General features: G+C 39.9%; 1 protein-coding gene across 9 annotated transcripts in view; it reads left to right on the top strand.

Moving 5' to 3' along the window:
* Nucleotides 1-294: 294 nt before the first annotated feature.
* The window catches only part of neb (nebulin), a 55,781-nt gene continuing 42,770 nt past the window's right edge, over nucleotides 295-13,305 (top strand). For all 9 annotated transcript variants that reach the window (XM_029530820.1, XM_029530817.1, XM_029530818.1 and 6 more), the window contains exons 1-28: nucleotides 295-365; nucleotides 1,134-1,234; nucleotides 1,577-1,703; nucleotides 4,639-4,698; nucleotides 5,505-5,612; nucleotides 5,834-5,941; nucleotides 6,216-6,320; nucleotides 6,412-6,516; nucleotides 6,655-6,759; nucleotides 7,367-7,471; nucleotides 7,816-7,920; nucleotides 8,012-8,119; nucleotides 8,523-8,639; nucleotides 8,959-9,060; nucleotides 9,171-9,278; nucleotides 9,390-9,494; nucleotides 9,614-9,712; nucleotides 10,334-10,438; nucleotides 10,538-10,645; nucleotides 10,784-10,897; nucleotides 11,260-11,457; nucleotides 11,565-11,672; nucleotides 11,770-11,868; nucleotides 11,996-12,100; nucleotides 12,242-12,349; nucleotides 12,449-12,760; nucleotides 12,876-13,082; nucleotides 13,199-13,303. In XM_029530820.1, the coding sequence (XP_029386680.1) occupies nucleotides 1,605-1,703; nucleotides 4,639-4,698; nucleotides 5,505-5,612; nucleotides 5,834-5,941; nucleotides 6,216-6,320; nucleotides 6,412-6,516; nucleotides 6,655-6,759; nucleotides 7,367-7,471; nucleotides 7,816-7,920; nucleotides 8,012-8,119; nucleotides 8,523-8,639; nucleotides 8,959-9,060; nucleotides 9,171-9,278; nucleotides 9,390-9,494; nucleotides 9,614-9,712; nucleotides 10,334-10,438; nucleotides 10,538-10,645; nucleotides 10,784-10,897; nucleotides 11,260-11,457; nucleotides 11,565-11,672; nucleotides 11,770-11,868; nucleotides 11,996-12,100; nucleotides 12,242-12,349; nucleotides 12,449-12,760; nucleotides 12,876-13,082; nucleotides 13,199-13,303 (3,108 nt within the window). In that variant the 5' untranslated portion in view covers nucleotides 295-365; nucleotides 1,134-1,234; nucleotides 1,577-1,604. The remainder of the gene's footprint in view (nucleotides 366-1,133; nucleotides 1,235-1,576; nucleotides 1,704-4,638; nucleotides 4,699-5,504; nucleotides 5,613-5,833; nucleotides 5,942-6,215; nucleotides 6,321-6,411; nucleotides 6,517-6,654; nucleotides 6,760-7,366; nucleotides 7,472-7,815; nucleotides 7,921-8,011; nucleotides 8,120-8,522; nucleotides 8,640-8,958; nucleotides 9,061-9,170; nucleotides 9,279-9,389; nucleotides 9,495-9,613; nucleotides 9,713-10,333; nucleotides 10,439-10,537; nucleotides 10,646-10,783; nucleotides 10,898-11,259; nucleotides 11,458-11,564; nucleotides 11,673-11,769; nucleotides 11,869-11,995; nucleotides 12,101-12,241; nucleotides 12,350-12,448; nucleotides 12,761-12,875; nucleotides 13,083-13,198; nucleotides 13,304-13,305) is intronic.

Here is a 13,305-nt window from a genome sequence, read left to right as displayed (position 1 = left end):
CATATTTCCAAACCTTTCACTAAAACAGTCACAATGTTTAATATCAGTCAGCATGTACCCATTGACATGGCGGTATTGTGGTAGTTGGGGGTAGTTTCTTTTGAGATCCCTACCACTCATGCCTTGCTGCCTCCCTCATAACTGTACCGCTGATGCATTAGCACCAACAGGTGCTCTTTTCTGAAAGGATCACTTAGGTATATTTAGATTTTGAAACTTGAGAGCGCTGCCCTGTGATTGGCTGTTTTGACCACATGATAACCTGGGTAGAAACTACAGCCGTGTGCTGTTGCCCAGCGTTTCTCTGGAGGGAAGCTGGGGAGGCTTTGGCGGCTTGGGAGACCAATTAACTTTTAAGATAACTGGTAAGCAAAGAAAAGGAGAAAAAGCACAAATATCCAAATTTTCTACGCCCTGCATGGCTTTCCATCTGCTTGGACGTCCATCGTTTCCATTCTTTGCTACCACCTGGATCCAGGAAGACAGCTAATTGAGGAATAAGGACTGTGAAGGCTTTGCTGCCTTTTTTTTTTTTGTTTTTTTTTTTTGTTGAAGGAGTAACCAAACAATTCAGAACTTCAAGACTCAAGATCAGACCAGAGCTACCTTTGGATGCTTCTGACATTATAGCTGCTGTGTGGCCATTTTGTACTTTTTTTCTCCGCTCCATCTTGGCTATTTTGTCTACTCCCTCAGCTACTCCACCAATTTCTCACACATTTGTCTGAGAAAATGACATTACAATTACAATTTAATTCAAAAAGAGGGCAATCAAGTGCTAAAAAAAGGTAGTTAGTATGCCATCCTATATTTAACCTGCAGCCTCAGAAGGTATTGCATCTCCGTTTGCTAAACAGAGTCAACCAATCAGGCTGTGGCATTAGCTTACATGTCAAATAGCTGAAGCACAGTTGGCCAGCTGTCGCCAACCTTCAGCCGGGAGGCATAGTCCTCTGAGCTGTGTTGTGGCAAGTGAAGAAGGAGGGGTGGCTGTCACACATTTAAATGCAAAGGCCCGTCATAATGCACTGAGAATCTGACCTTCCTAATCTGCCCTTGTCCCTGTGTGATTATTGATTTACAGCGAGCACAGTTTCTAAAGGTGTTTCACATATTTGTATCACTTTGTTTAGGACTGGGGCAAATCACAAAGTTGGACTATCAGTTTGAGACCCTAGTGGATGGCAAGTGAGGCCTCCTTACTGTCAGGAAATACTGCGGGAATCTTTTGCTGGTATGGCACGAACATCAGTTGAAATCTTAGTGTGTTGGTCTTATTATATATATATATGTTTTTTTGTTTTTGTTTTTTTTTTGCATGTGTTTGCTGTTTATTCTTTCTTATTTTGAAGAAGGTTATCAGACCCTTTGGAAGACGACTTTCAGCATTCCACCATACCTCCTGTGCAGTTGTCTTTTAGTCCCCTTGCCCCAGTATTACCACTTTGAAACTGTATTTTGGTGCTGCTGAACATTTAAGTTAACATCGTCTACCCTGCTGGACTGTATACTTCTCCAGAAATGATACGTTTGCCATCCTCCGAGGCCTCAAACTGTCATCTGTGTTTTGCTGTAGGTTTTAGAACCACTAAAACCGTTCCAAAATGACGACGACAACAACAAGAATTGTGGAGGAATATATAGAATATGAGGAGGAGGAGGAGGAGGAAGAGGAAGAGGAAGAGGAGGAGGAGATTGTGGAGGTAAGTGAGGATTGGCTCACTGGGTTATGTCAATTTAATTTTTTGTTTTTTCTAAAAATTTTAGGTTTTAGTTTTAGGTTACTAAATATGATTTTAAAACTGAGATAAAATTCCATTTGATGTAGTAGATTGACACTATCCCCTGGATCTGCTTGTCCAGTGGCAAGCCCTATGAATAGTTATACTAGTGACGATACCCCATCCAGTCAGCACTTCATGGAGCAGGTCATCCGTGTCCATGCTGGCGGATCCTGTTTCAGGCAAACGCCTTCTAAAGGGTTTGAAGTCCCGGATTTCCCTTAACAGCCCACTATAAATCATAACTATTTCCAACTGAAGTCGAAGTGAATATTTTTTCAGTGTCCTTTTAAAAGTGCAGGTACTTTAACCTGAGCCCTTGCCTCATGACAGACAACCCCACAATATTATAAGTGGAGGCTCGTGAGGTAATCATTACACAGCTGCCAGATATCTGCAGATGACTTTACAACATTAATGCAATTAGAACTTTTTACAGAAGACCATCAGTGATTGCCAAACAATTTTAACCTATGCCTGGATACATTTTGTAGTTCTTTTATGCCAATCAAATTCTCATGGTATCCCCTCTGTGTAGCATATATAGTTTGCAGTGCATACACCTTAGGGCTGTAGCAGTTTCTGTAAATTACCATAATTGGCTCCAGATTATATGATTAAATCTCATAGCCCTTCAGATTTCAGGATGTTTTTGAGATTTGTTTAGTCCATGTTTGTGTTGTAATTATTGTGTTGTTAAAGGTCTCTGTGTCAGTGTCCAATGGAAGAGTGAAAGCAGAAGGCTAACAGCTTAATCCCACATTTCCTGGAGAAATGGGATTAAAGATAGCCTTGTATTAGTTCCTGCATAACATTGCTGATATTTCATAAGGGAGTCTGAATGAAGCTTTTCTTCATATTACCTGAACATATACAATTAACTGTTATCATTTGACTCCCATATGACGTATCAGCTGTGTCAAATAGATTTACAATCTTTAATGCAAAGCTGTAAATCATTTGGGAGATGGGACAGAACTCAATACAAACTCAATACACTCTGATTTCACTAGCACTTTCATCTACACTGTGGAGAAATGTGATAATGTTTTAAGTAATTAGTAAGAAGGCTTCTTATTTGGTCTACAGAATGGAGAGAAACATAGTGCTGTGGTCCGATATGACCTTTACCATGAATTAATGATATATATACATATATATATATATAATTTGATAAAGATCTACATTGTAAGTCATTATGATCATCATCATTTTCTTAATATCATCTTAAAAAAATTACTTAACTGCGGGTCATTAAGGGCTTGAGTGTAGAGTTCTCTGTCTGGCATTCAGACAAATTTAGAAGTGGACATCTATGGCACATTGGCAGAGAGATGGACTGGAGGGAGAAGAAGCAAAGAGAGAGAAAGCAAGAAGGGGAGGAAGGGGGAGGGAGGCAAGTGAGAGCATTCACTGCTGTAAATCACACTCCGAGTGCCTCACAGCTAGAAATTTGCTTAGGAGAGGAGCTCACATGAAAAAAACAGCCTTACATGTGTTAGGAAGAGGTTGTTTTGAATTGCTAAGTAGGAATGTGTAATAGTCTCCTCGACATCTATGGTTCGCTCCTGTCTGATAGATTCACATATTGAAGCCTCTTACAAATGTTTCTGAAAATGATTGAGATGTTCTTTCCCTCAGCTCTGGTTATTCCCCGGTTTCCGGTAGATGTGGAGGGGTTATTGTTTAGCCTTGAAAGCTCCTTAGCCCCTAATGCTCAATCTTATGCGAAAATATGTAAATATTTCACTCTCACCCCAAGTAGACAGGCTGCAAGCTAGATGTGCTATTCATGGAACAGTATGCAATGTGTGGGAATACGGACCCTTCCTGCAGCCCAGGGTGCTGGACTTGAAAATAATGTTTCCCCATAAATGGATGTTTTTTCCCAAATTGCAAGTGACACCTCAAATTGGAGCTAACCATGTAGGAATGTTTGGTTATATGCCCAGATTTTAGGACATGCATCGTTGAAACTGCGCCCTCTGCTTCAGCGCAAGAAAGGTAAATGGGATTTCATCTGTGGTGTCATTTCAATGATATCTCAGAATAACTTTGTCAGAATATTTCTTCAGAAGGCACAAGTTCCAGGGAAAATCTCAACAGTATCTCCTATGGAGTATGAGTTTTTCTTGAATTTAGCCATTAATCAAAGCTGCAGGCATCTCAGATTAAATCTCATTTATCCTTCATTGCACAGGAGTGAAGGCAGAAACTATCAGTATCTTAAAAAAGCACAGTTACACACTATTTCAAGGTGTAACGAGAAGTGAGAAAAACATGTTTCTTCTCATTTGTATGAAGTGATCATATAATATCAAGGGTTGAATGGTTGAACAGGCAGAGAGATTATAAAGCTGTGCACACCGTTTGTGTACTGCTGTGTGCTGTAGCAACTGATAACAGGAACAAATAGACTTGTCATGTGAGCGCCTTTATAGACTTGATCAGAGGATCAAAGATTGAGTGCGATCAGGCTCACAAAACACAAAAGGTATCAGGGCTTCTCTTTCCCCTGCAGAATGCAGGTTTAATTAGACCGCAGTCCTGATTGAGGGATATTCATCTCTTCATTTCTTTCAGTGACACAGTGAATGAAAGTTCAGTTTTTGAAAATGCTCTCTGAGATGAAGGAGTTGACATGTTGTTTTAGGGCTTTTGACAGAACACCTGCTAATGTAATCCAGTGTAAAGTGATTTCTCACCTATCGGATTAGAAGTGTCAGCTGTAGCAATTAAAGAACACCAGAGCTGTGGAAAAATCACCCTCAATCCATTAGATATAGTGTGCTGTTTCTCCGATTACCTGTTCTGGCAATTTTGAAACCCCAGAGTTTGTCCTATATTTGTAATACAGTATGTTGAGCAGATAACAACGACGACTGTCACTGACCCCTCAAGCACTCAGTTCCATCAGGTAAAGCATCTTCTCCCAAGGGACAACAGTTTAAACAGTGCAGGACACAGTGGTGCATCCTCCCCATGTCTGCATGCCTGTATGGATAATCTGCTTATTAAACTGAAGATACAATGTCTTCAACCTTGTTTTTCTTTTTAAATACATATTAAAGCTTTAAAAGTTAGAAGGCACACTAATAACTATAATAATATAAAAAGCATGAACATTAAACTCCTTTTCAGAAATTTACAGTTGATTTTTGTTTTTATTTATTTTGTCGCCTGTGTTACACTTTATAGTGACTCTGAAGAAGAAATGCCAGCTTCTTGAGCAGTAAATGGCCTCTGGCAGTAACAGATGAGCTACTGCTCACATGTCACCCAGCCTTGCATGCAATACAAAGCACTCATAGATACTGCTGGTAGAACCGTATATCCAGCTTTTGCTTTGACTTGGCTTTGTTTCTCAGTCATCTTTCATCTGCATCATATGATATAATCATGTCATTATTCTAATTTGCTGACTTCCAACAAGAATACATTTTATTAATATCTCTTTAAGTCATAACTTGAATCACTTCAGTAAGTGAAGGTGAGTAATTAGAGTAGGAGGTATACGCATATCAGTCGGATACATTTTCTCCTTGACAATGTCAGATCATTATTTAATTAATATTAACTTGCATTACAGTCACAATATAGCTTAAAAAGGGGCTTTTTAAATCATGGCTGTTGTGTCTTAGAGTGACTATCATGCTATAAGTGCGATGCGAGACACTTTTGTTCATTGGATGATTAATTGTATTTCCCTCCCCCCTCCTCCAGTCTGGCCTGCCCACCAGGAAAGTCAGGAAGAAGGTCAAAGTGGATACTTCAAAGTTCATGACTCCATATCTGGCCCACAGCCAGAAGATGCTGGAGCAGTTCAGCCATGTAAGAAACATCTGAAGAAACAACTACAGTAGATATTATTATACTACATATATAAAATATCTGCGACTGCAAAATATGATTGTGGGGAAAAATCAGATTATCCTCTTTATTGGGATTATTTTTGAGATGCACTGCAGTTTTAGTTTTACTCTTGATATTATTTTTTTAAGTGGTTGCAGGGTATCATGACAGTCAAACTCGATTTAATGATTGCCCCACAGAACAAGTACCGGCACGCTTATGACATGTCCAGAGGCCAGCCCCCTGCCATCAGCACTGATACCCCTGAGATGATCCGCATCAAGAAGGCCCAGGAGCAGCTCAGTGAGGTACTGCAGAATACTGTGGTGAAATTGTCCACCATATCATCCTGTCTAGAATTTAAGGACGAGGGTTAGGGAAGGTTAATTGAAAATGTCTGGTGTGAATCCCGCCTGTAAAAAAAATGACCTAATGAAATAAAGTCAGTTGGCAGCATTAAACTGAGGGTGAATTCGTGAGCAGAGATGCTAAACAAATTCTTTGAAATGTAGGAATCACAAAAAAAAAAAAAACAACAACTGTGAATCAGAAATAACAAGAAATAACATGTCTCATCATCAGGTTAAATACCGCATGGAGGGAAATAAGGCCCGCACCACAAGTTTGTATGACGGCGAAGCCAAAGAGATCGCCCATGCCAAGCATGTGTCTGAACTGATCAGCAAGGTGAGCTGACTCAATTTACGCCAAGGTAGAAAAGTCATTGAAATGTTTATTTGTGACTGTTTGAGAGGCCAATGGTGCTTTTCTCCTCCAGGTTCTGTACAGACAGAAGTGGGACGAGACTAAGGACAGGTACCTGCTGCCTCCTGATGCTCCTGAGCTGGTTCTGGCTGTGAAGAATGCTGCTAACTACAGCAAAGTAAGCATGGCGTCACTCTCCCCAAACCCCTCCGTGACTGCACTGACCTTCCCTTCACCACCTACTGTATGAGTACCCATGATGTGTATCGGCTCTTTTGTGTGCACGGTGTAAATCTTGACTCCACACTTCCTTCAGAAACTTTACACGGAGGCCTGGGACGAGGAGAAGACCATGTTATACCCTTACAGTGACAGCCCAGAGCTGCGCAGGGTGGCCAAGGCTCAGGAGGTCCTCAGTGATGTAAGCTGAACCATCAACAGTCAACTAACTACTGCAGCGAATGAAGATAAGATATGATTTATGTGTGAGATGTTGTGAGTTTTGTGGGTTTCCATTATGGCGTTATGATACATCATGGAAAATAAAGCTTTATGCTGAACTGTCATTTTATTCTGTTCAGTGTTGTGATACAAAGCAACATATGTAATCTGACCCTGTTATTTTTATAAAAAATTTTGCTGAGTTTTGGCTTCAAGATGTTTGGCAACTTTGTCAGATTCTTGTCTGGCTTATCCTTTAATTCACCTGAGCAGTTCATGTCTTGTCGTGACTTTGCCACTGCACTTCACAGGATTACTTTTTCTCAGCCCGGTATACATTTTTTAAGGCTCTGTATGTTTGTGCTGAGCCAAATGTATCACATGTAGCCTTTTCCTTTCATAGTACAGGCAATTAAAAGGGTCTTTTGGGCCAGTTGTCCTTTTAAGCGCAACTGTGTTTAACCTTTTCTGCTGATGTAAGAATGCCACCAGTAAGCGTAGATACGATCTGTGCTCTAAGGTCAACTATTGATGTCAAAGAATTAACCACCTCAGTCAATTTCACCTTCTGCCATTTGCTTCCACAGATTCACTACAAGAAGGGTCACCATGAGCGCAAGGCCAAGTACACCTCCTTGGCTGATCCTCCTGAAGTGGAGCTGGCCAGGAAAGCGGACCAGCAGCGCAGTGATGTAAGCAGAACCGCTTAAATTGGCTTTCAACACATTGTTTGGGTATAAAGCAAATGTTAAAATTGTACATATGCAGATAGATTAAGAGGCATTTCTCTTTATCCTAAGATTTTCTCATACAGCAGTTAAATTTTGAAACCATGTTGGTGCTTATTGACTTAAATGGCCACCTGTTCTGTGATATTACTGACCTGAGCCAGGTGTTTTATCAAACATACAAAGATATTGAGCATGTTGGCATTAGCCATATAGCCTCTACACATTACTCTCAAGCCAAACCCCCCCCAAAAAAATCACCCTTCAAAATACGGCTTCTAATGTTGAGTGTTATTTGTTCTTCACAGCTTAAATACAAGGAAGATTACAATAAAAATGTGAAGGGTCAGTGGTGTGAGACGCCCTACTTCGACGTGGCCACTGCCAGGGTGGCGATGGACAACCTCAGCAATGTGAGAGCTCACCGCTGGACAAGGGAATAGTCTCATTTTGTCATTTTTCTGTGTCTTAACTGTCAATCTTATTTTTTTTCTCTCTCTCCAGAGAAAATACACGCAACATTATGAGGATATGAAAGACCAAATTTATTTCATGCAAACAGACACGCCAGTTTATGACACAAACAAAAAGGCTCGCATTGCTGCTAGTGAGGTGAGTCCGCACATGCACACACACACACACACACACACAAAGGTATCAGGGTATTTTTGTTCGTACTATCTCATGTGGAAGACACGACAGAGAGTTGACCTGTGTCTCAGAGTAGAGTGTGAGTCAACACAGGGTGTTCGTTCTGACACGCTGGTGCTCATCCGAACTCGCACTGCATGATTCAAAGGCCTACATCTGATAGATCCTTTGTTGGCATAAATTCAGTGTGTAGGTTCACCAGCTTCCAGTAACACAGCTCTAGAGCACAAACAAAATAATAATATAACATTATTATTAAAACATTATATTATAAAAACATTCTCCCACCTTGATGTTTCTTCATAAGAGTGAATAAACTTCATTCTTTTCTAACTAAGACCAATCTCCTCATGTCTGTCTTCAGGTCCAATACAAGAAGGAATATGAGAAGTCAAAAGCGCAGTCTGACTACAACACGCTCCCCGCCACTGAGAATCCTCTCCTCAGACAGCTCAGATATGCTGGCACCATCCTCAGTGATGTAGGTGTCTGGAGAACGCTGCAAAGAAAGGAATTGTCAAACACTTTTGGTTTAACTGAAGAAGATATTTTGGAGAAAACAAAATAAAATCTCATAATAAGTTTAGTAACCTTGTACAGTAATAATAACTGTTTAGATATAGGTGGTGCTTCCATGAATTTGACCGTTAACAATGTCTAAAAGGATGGAATTGAATCAAAACTATGACATCCTGTTTAAAATTAGTGAATAACATCTCCTCAATGTACTGTATGTGACAGTTATTTATTCTTATTTATTGTAGGGGTATTGATTTATCTTACTTTTATGTTCTTTGCAGAAAGTATATAAGGCCAACTATGAGAAATCCAGGGGTTTCAGCATCAACTACTGTGACACGCCCAAGTTTCAGATGGACTCAGTACTTAAACAGTTCTCTGATGTAAGAGATACAAGCCATTCTTTGTCCATTAACTGATCATAATACAGATTTCGTTTGGTAGTTTAAAAGAATCCATACACAGAATCTAAAAATTTGGTTTCTTTTTTCAGACACATTACAAAGATAAGTATGAAAATCACGTGAAGGGCCATTATATTGGCAGCTATGAAGATCTCTACACGATTCACTGCCAGAAAGTTGAGGAAATGAAGAGCGAGGTAAATGTCCATTGTCATTTTAGGTTTTTCTAATTAAAGTCACCTCTATGACGATTAGTTAAATAATTCAAAACACATCTTTCTATACAATTTGTGTGTTTTGTCTTGCAGAAAATGTATAAAGCTGATTATGAAGACATCAAAACAAGATGCTTCTTCCCTCAAACTGTTACGCCTGAATATGAAGCTGGGAAAAAGCTTCAAGAGTGCAGTGATGTGAGTGGTCCAAGAACTTTACTTTGAAGTAAAACAGATTCACTTTACTCTTCTGTTAATACGATTATTTGTATTACCTGAATGTTAATTATGTATATCTTTCATCTCGTGGTTTGCAGAAAGTTTACCGGCAACATCCAGACAAAGTGAAATTCACACAAGTAATGGATTCGCCAGTTTTGGTTCAAGCAGGCATCAACGCCAAACAGCTAAGTGACGTATGTGCCATTTTTGGACTAGTTCCTTTTACGGACACGAAATGCTTCACAATTTTAATTGTTGAGTCTCTCACAATCTCATATGCTGGCCTTGAATTAGCTTCGCGAGGAGACGTAATAATGTTTACTAAACACAGTCATTTAAATTTATACGGCTTCATTCAATAAAATTATGCAATTGAGTTATATAAGGTTGTTGTGAAGCTTTTTTTCCCTTACTGTTCATATAATGACTGGAATTGCTAAGATTTTCTGCTAATGGTCTAGATCAAATTTCTCCTAGAAACGCAGATCACCTTAAAATGTGCCCAATCATCCATGTAGCCCAGCTGTCGTTCTGTGGGCACCATGGAAACTGGAGAGCCATCTCTCTCTAGTATAAATAGCAACAAGCATTCATTTGGCCCAGAATAAACCCTGTGATCAGAGAAGGGGAAGGGGAGGAAGGGGAAAGGACAGCCAAGTATGTCTGAGATAGAGCGCAGCTATACACTGCTGTCCTCCAGTGGCAGAAAAACAAATAGCATGTTACCTTAACTTCTGTCCTGCTTTGAAATGACTCTAAATGTGTAATCATGTTTCCTAAATGAAATCTAACATATCACTTTCTTCTATTTGCAGTTGAACTACAAGGCAAAGTATGAGGAAACAAAGTTCAAGTGCAGTCTGCCCCCAGACTATCCCGCCTTCATCCAATCCAGAGTTAACGCTTTCAACCTCAGTGACGTAAGTAACTACCCATTCATTTCTACAATTCTAATTCTGTCAGCTTTAACTTGGTGTCTGTTTTAAATTTCCTGATTTGCATGATTTTTCTCCTTTCAGAACTGTTATAAGTACGATTGGGAGAAATCTAAAGCCAAAAAGTTTGAGGTCAGGGGTGATGCCATCCCTATCCTTGCAGCCCGCGCTCACACAAACATTGCCAGTGACGTAAGTATGCTACAGTATCAGCTCTTTCCACATTTCTTTATCTGTTTCCTTGCTTTGTATCTCAGTAGCTTTAACAGCTAATTTTTAGGAGTACTTCTTTATATATCTACTCAATGAAAATATTTTTCATCTTTGCAGGTTAAGTATAAAAAGGAGTATGAAAAGAACAAGGGACAAATGGTCGGAGCCCTCAGCATTAATGACGACCCCAAGATCTTGCACTCTGTTCACGTGGCCAAAATCCAGAGTGACGTAAGTGATTTGCCATGAAAAGAAATCACTTTTATTTCCCATAATATCACTTTATTCTAGCTGAGATTGGACAGCAGTCTTTATTAATCGCTTACTGAAGCTTATCAGAAAACGTTTCTAGTGTCTTGTATTATATTTAAAAGTTTGTACATTTAGTTGTTTTCGTTTCACTCAATACCGTTCTCTATTTTTCTAAATATGATCATTTTGCTTCAATCATGCTTTTAGTGTCTATTGCTACTTAAAGCTTTAGTTTTAAAGTGTGCTTTATAGATACATCTGTGTGTATTACTTAGATAAGTGAGTAATATAATCAGATGAGTCAACCTTCACCTTTACTTATTCACACACTATCTCCACAGCGTGAGTATAAGAAGGACTATGAAAAGATGAAGACCAAGTACCACACACCGCTGGATATGATGTCGGTCACCTTGGCCAAGAAATCCCAGGCCATTTCCAGCATGGCTGGTTATAGGAGCATCAATCCCAACTTTTTCCTTCCCTATGACAGCGTGCTGTTGGACTTGGCCAAGAAAGCCAACATCATCCAGAGTGATGTATGTCTGGAAAAACTTTGTACAGTTTTATGGCTGACTACTTTGGTTGTGATGCTCTATTATGTTTATAATATATATAATATTTATATTTTCCCCCTTCATCACAGAACGAGTACAAGTCTGACTACAACAGCTATACCAAGGGCACCCCATGGGTCCCCTTTGGCTCCTTGGAGGTGGAAAAAGCTAAGAAAGCAGCAGAGATTCTAAGTGAGGTAAGTTTGTAGCCACATTTCTTCAGTCTCCCTGCACACGTTTCACATTTAGGGGAGAATATGTCACATTATGTGTTAATTTATTTGTTTCTTCCAGAAAAAATACAGACAACACCCAGACACAATCCCCTTCACATCTATTGACGACCACCCCATCATGCTGCAGGCCAAAGTCAATCAGCTGCAGAGGAGTGATGTGAGTCTGCTGTCATTTTCATTCTTAATTTGGCTCTGCCTCTTTTATTCAAGTAATTGCCTTTACTGTACTTTGAAATGAGTGCAGCACATCTGACTTCTGCCCTCTTTCCCAACTTCCCTTGCAGATGTTCTACAAGAGAGGCCTTGAGGAGATTCATCAGAAGTATTCTCTGCCTCCTGATGTCCCTGAATTCCTCCAGGCCAAGTGCAATGCCTACAACATCAGCCAGGTGATGCATACAAAAATCAAGAGATCATATTTAATGACGTAATTGAAACATATTCTTATAGGACATTTTTGGGGTATCAGTTATGTATAACTGTATGCACAGACATGTACTGTTTTATATATATCTTTGTTTTATCTGCAGAGCAACTACAAACTTGCCTGGCAGGAGCTGATTGCCAAAGGTTATGACTTGAAGCCTGATGCTATCTCTGTTGTTGCTGCGAAAGCTGCCAGACATGCAGCCAGCGATGTAAGTTCTCTGAAAGACTGAGCAAATTACTTACCATGTATTGAATATGTTTTTTCTAATTATATTACTCATTACAATGCTATGCTCTTTAACTTTCAGGTCCAATACAAAAAGGCCTACGAGAAGGCCAGAGGCCACCATGTTGGCTTCCGCAGCCTCCAGGATGATCCTCTGCTGGTTCACTACATGGAGGTGGCCAAAATGCAGAGTGACAAGAACTACAAGAAGGACTACCACAAGGCCAAGCTGAAGTATCACACCCCAGTGGACATGATGAGTTTGGCTCATGCCAAACAGGCCTCTAAAGTCCAGACCTTTGCTGGCTACAAGCAGCACCACCATAATTACTGTCTTCTGCCCGACTCTATGAGTCTGGACCTTGCTCGTAACATGAACTACAATTCCAGTGATGTAAGATACATTTTTCTTTGAGAAACAATTGTAGCATAGTTAAGATTATTAATATCCTACCTAAAAGTTGGTCTCTTCACGAGTCTGATAATTTGCATTCTTATTTACATTTCAGTATAACTATAAACTCGACTATGAGAGCTCAGTTAAGGGAACTGGCTGGGTTCCAATTGGTTCCCTGGATGTGGAAAAAGCTAAGGCAGCAGCTGCAGCTCTGAATGAGACTAAGTACCGCCAGCACCCTGACACCCTCAAATTCACCAGTCCTATTGACTCCATGAACATGGAGCTGGCCAAGGCCAACGCCAAGATCATGAATATGGTGAGGAGAAGGAGCCAGGATAATTTCTTAATTTTCTCTAATATAAATGTCTATTTTATTCTATGAATTACTTTTCTGAATAGATATAAACTTATCTATCCACTGTCACTATGCAGAAAGAGTACAAGGCCAGCGGAGAGAAGTTCATGCACACTTACCATCTCCCTCCTGATGCGCCTGAACTGATGCAAGCCAGATACAATGCTGTGAACATCAGCAAGGT

The sequence above is a fragment of the Echeneis naucrates genome, chromosome 21, assembly GCF_900963305.1.
Source record: "Echeneis naucrates chromosome 21, fEcheNa1.1, whole genome shotgun sequence".
In the NCBI taxonomy this organism is placed as follows: Eukaryota; Metazoa; Chordata; class Actinopteri; order Carangiformes; family Echeneidae; genus Echeneis; species Echeneis naucrates.
The sequence above is the reverse complement of the archived record's forward strand: the minus strand, read 5'-3'. Positions and strand labels throughout refer to the sequence as shown.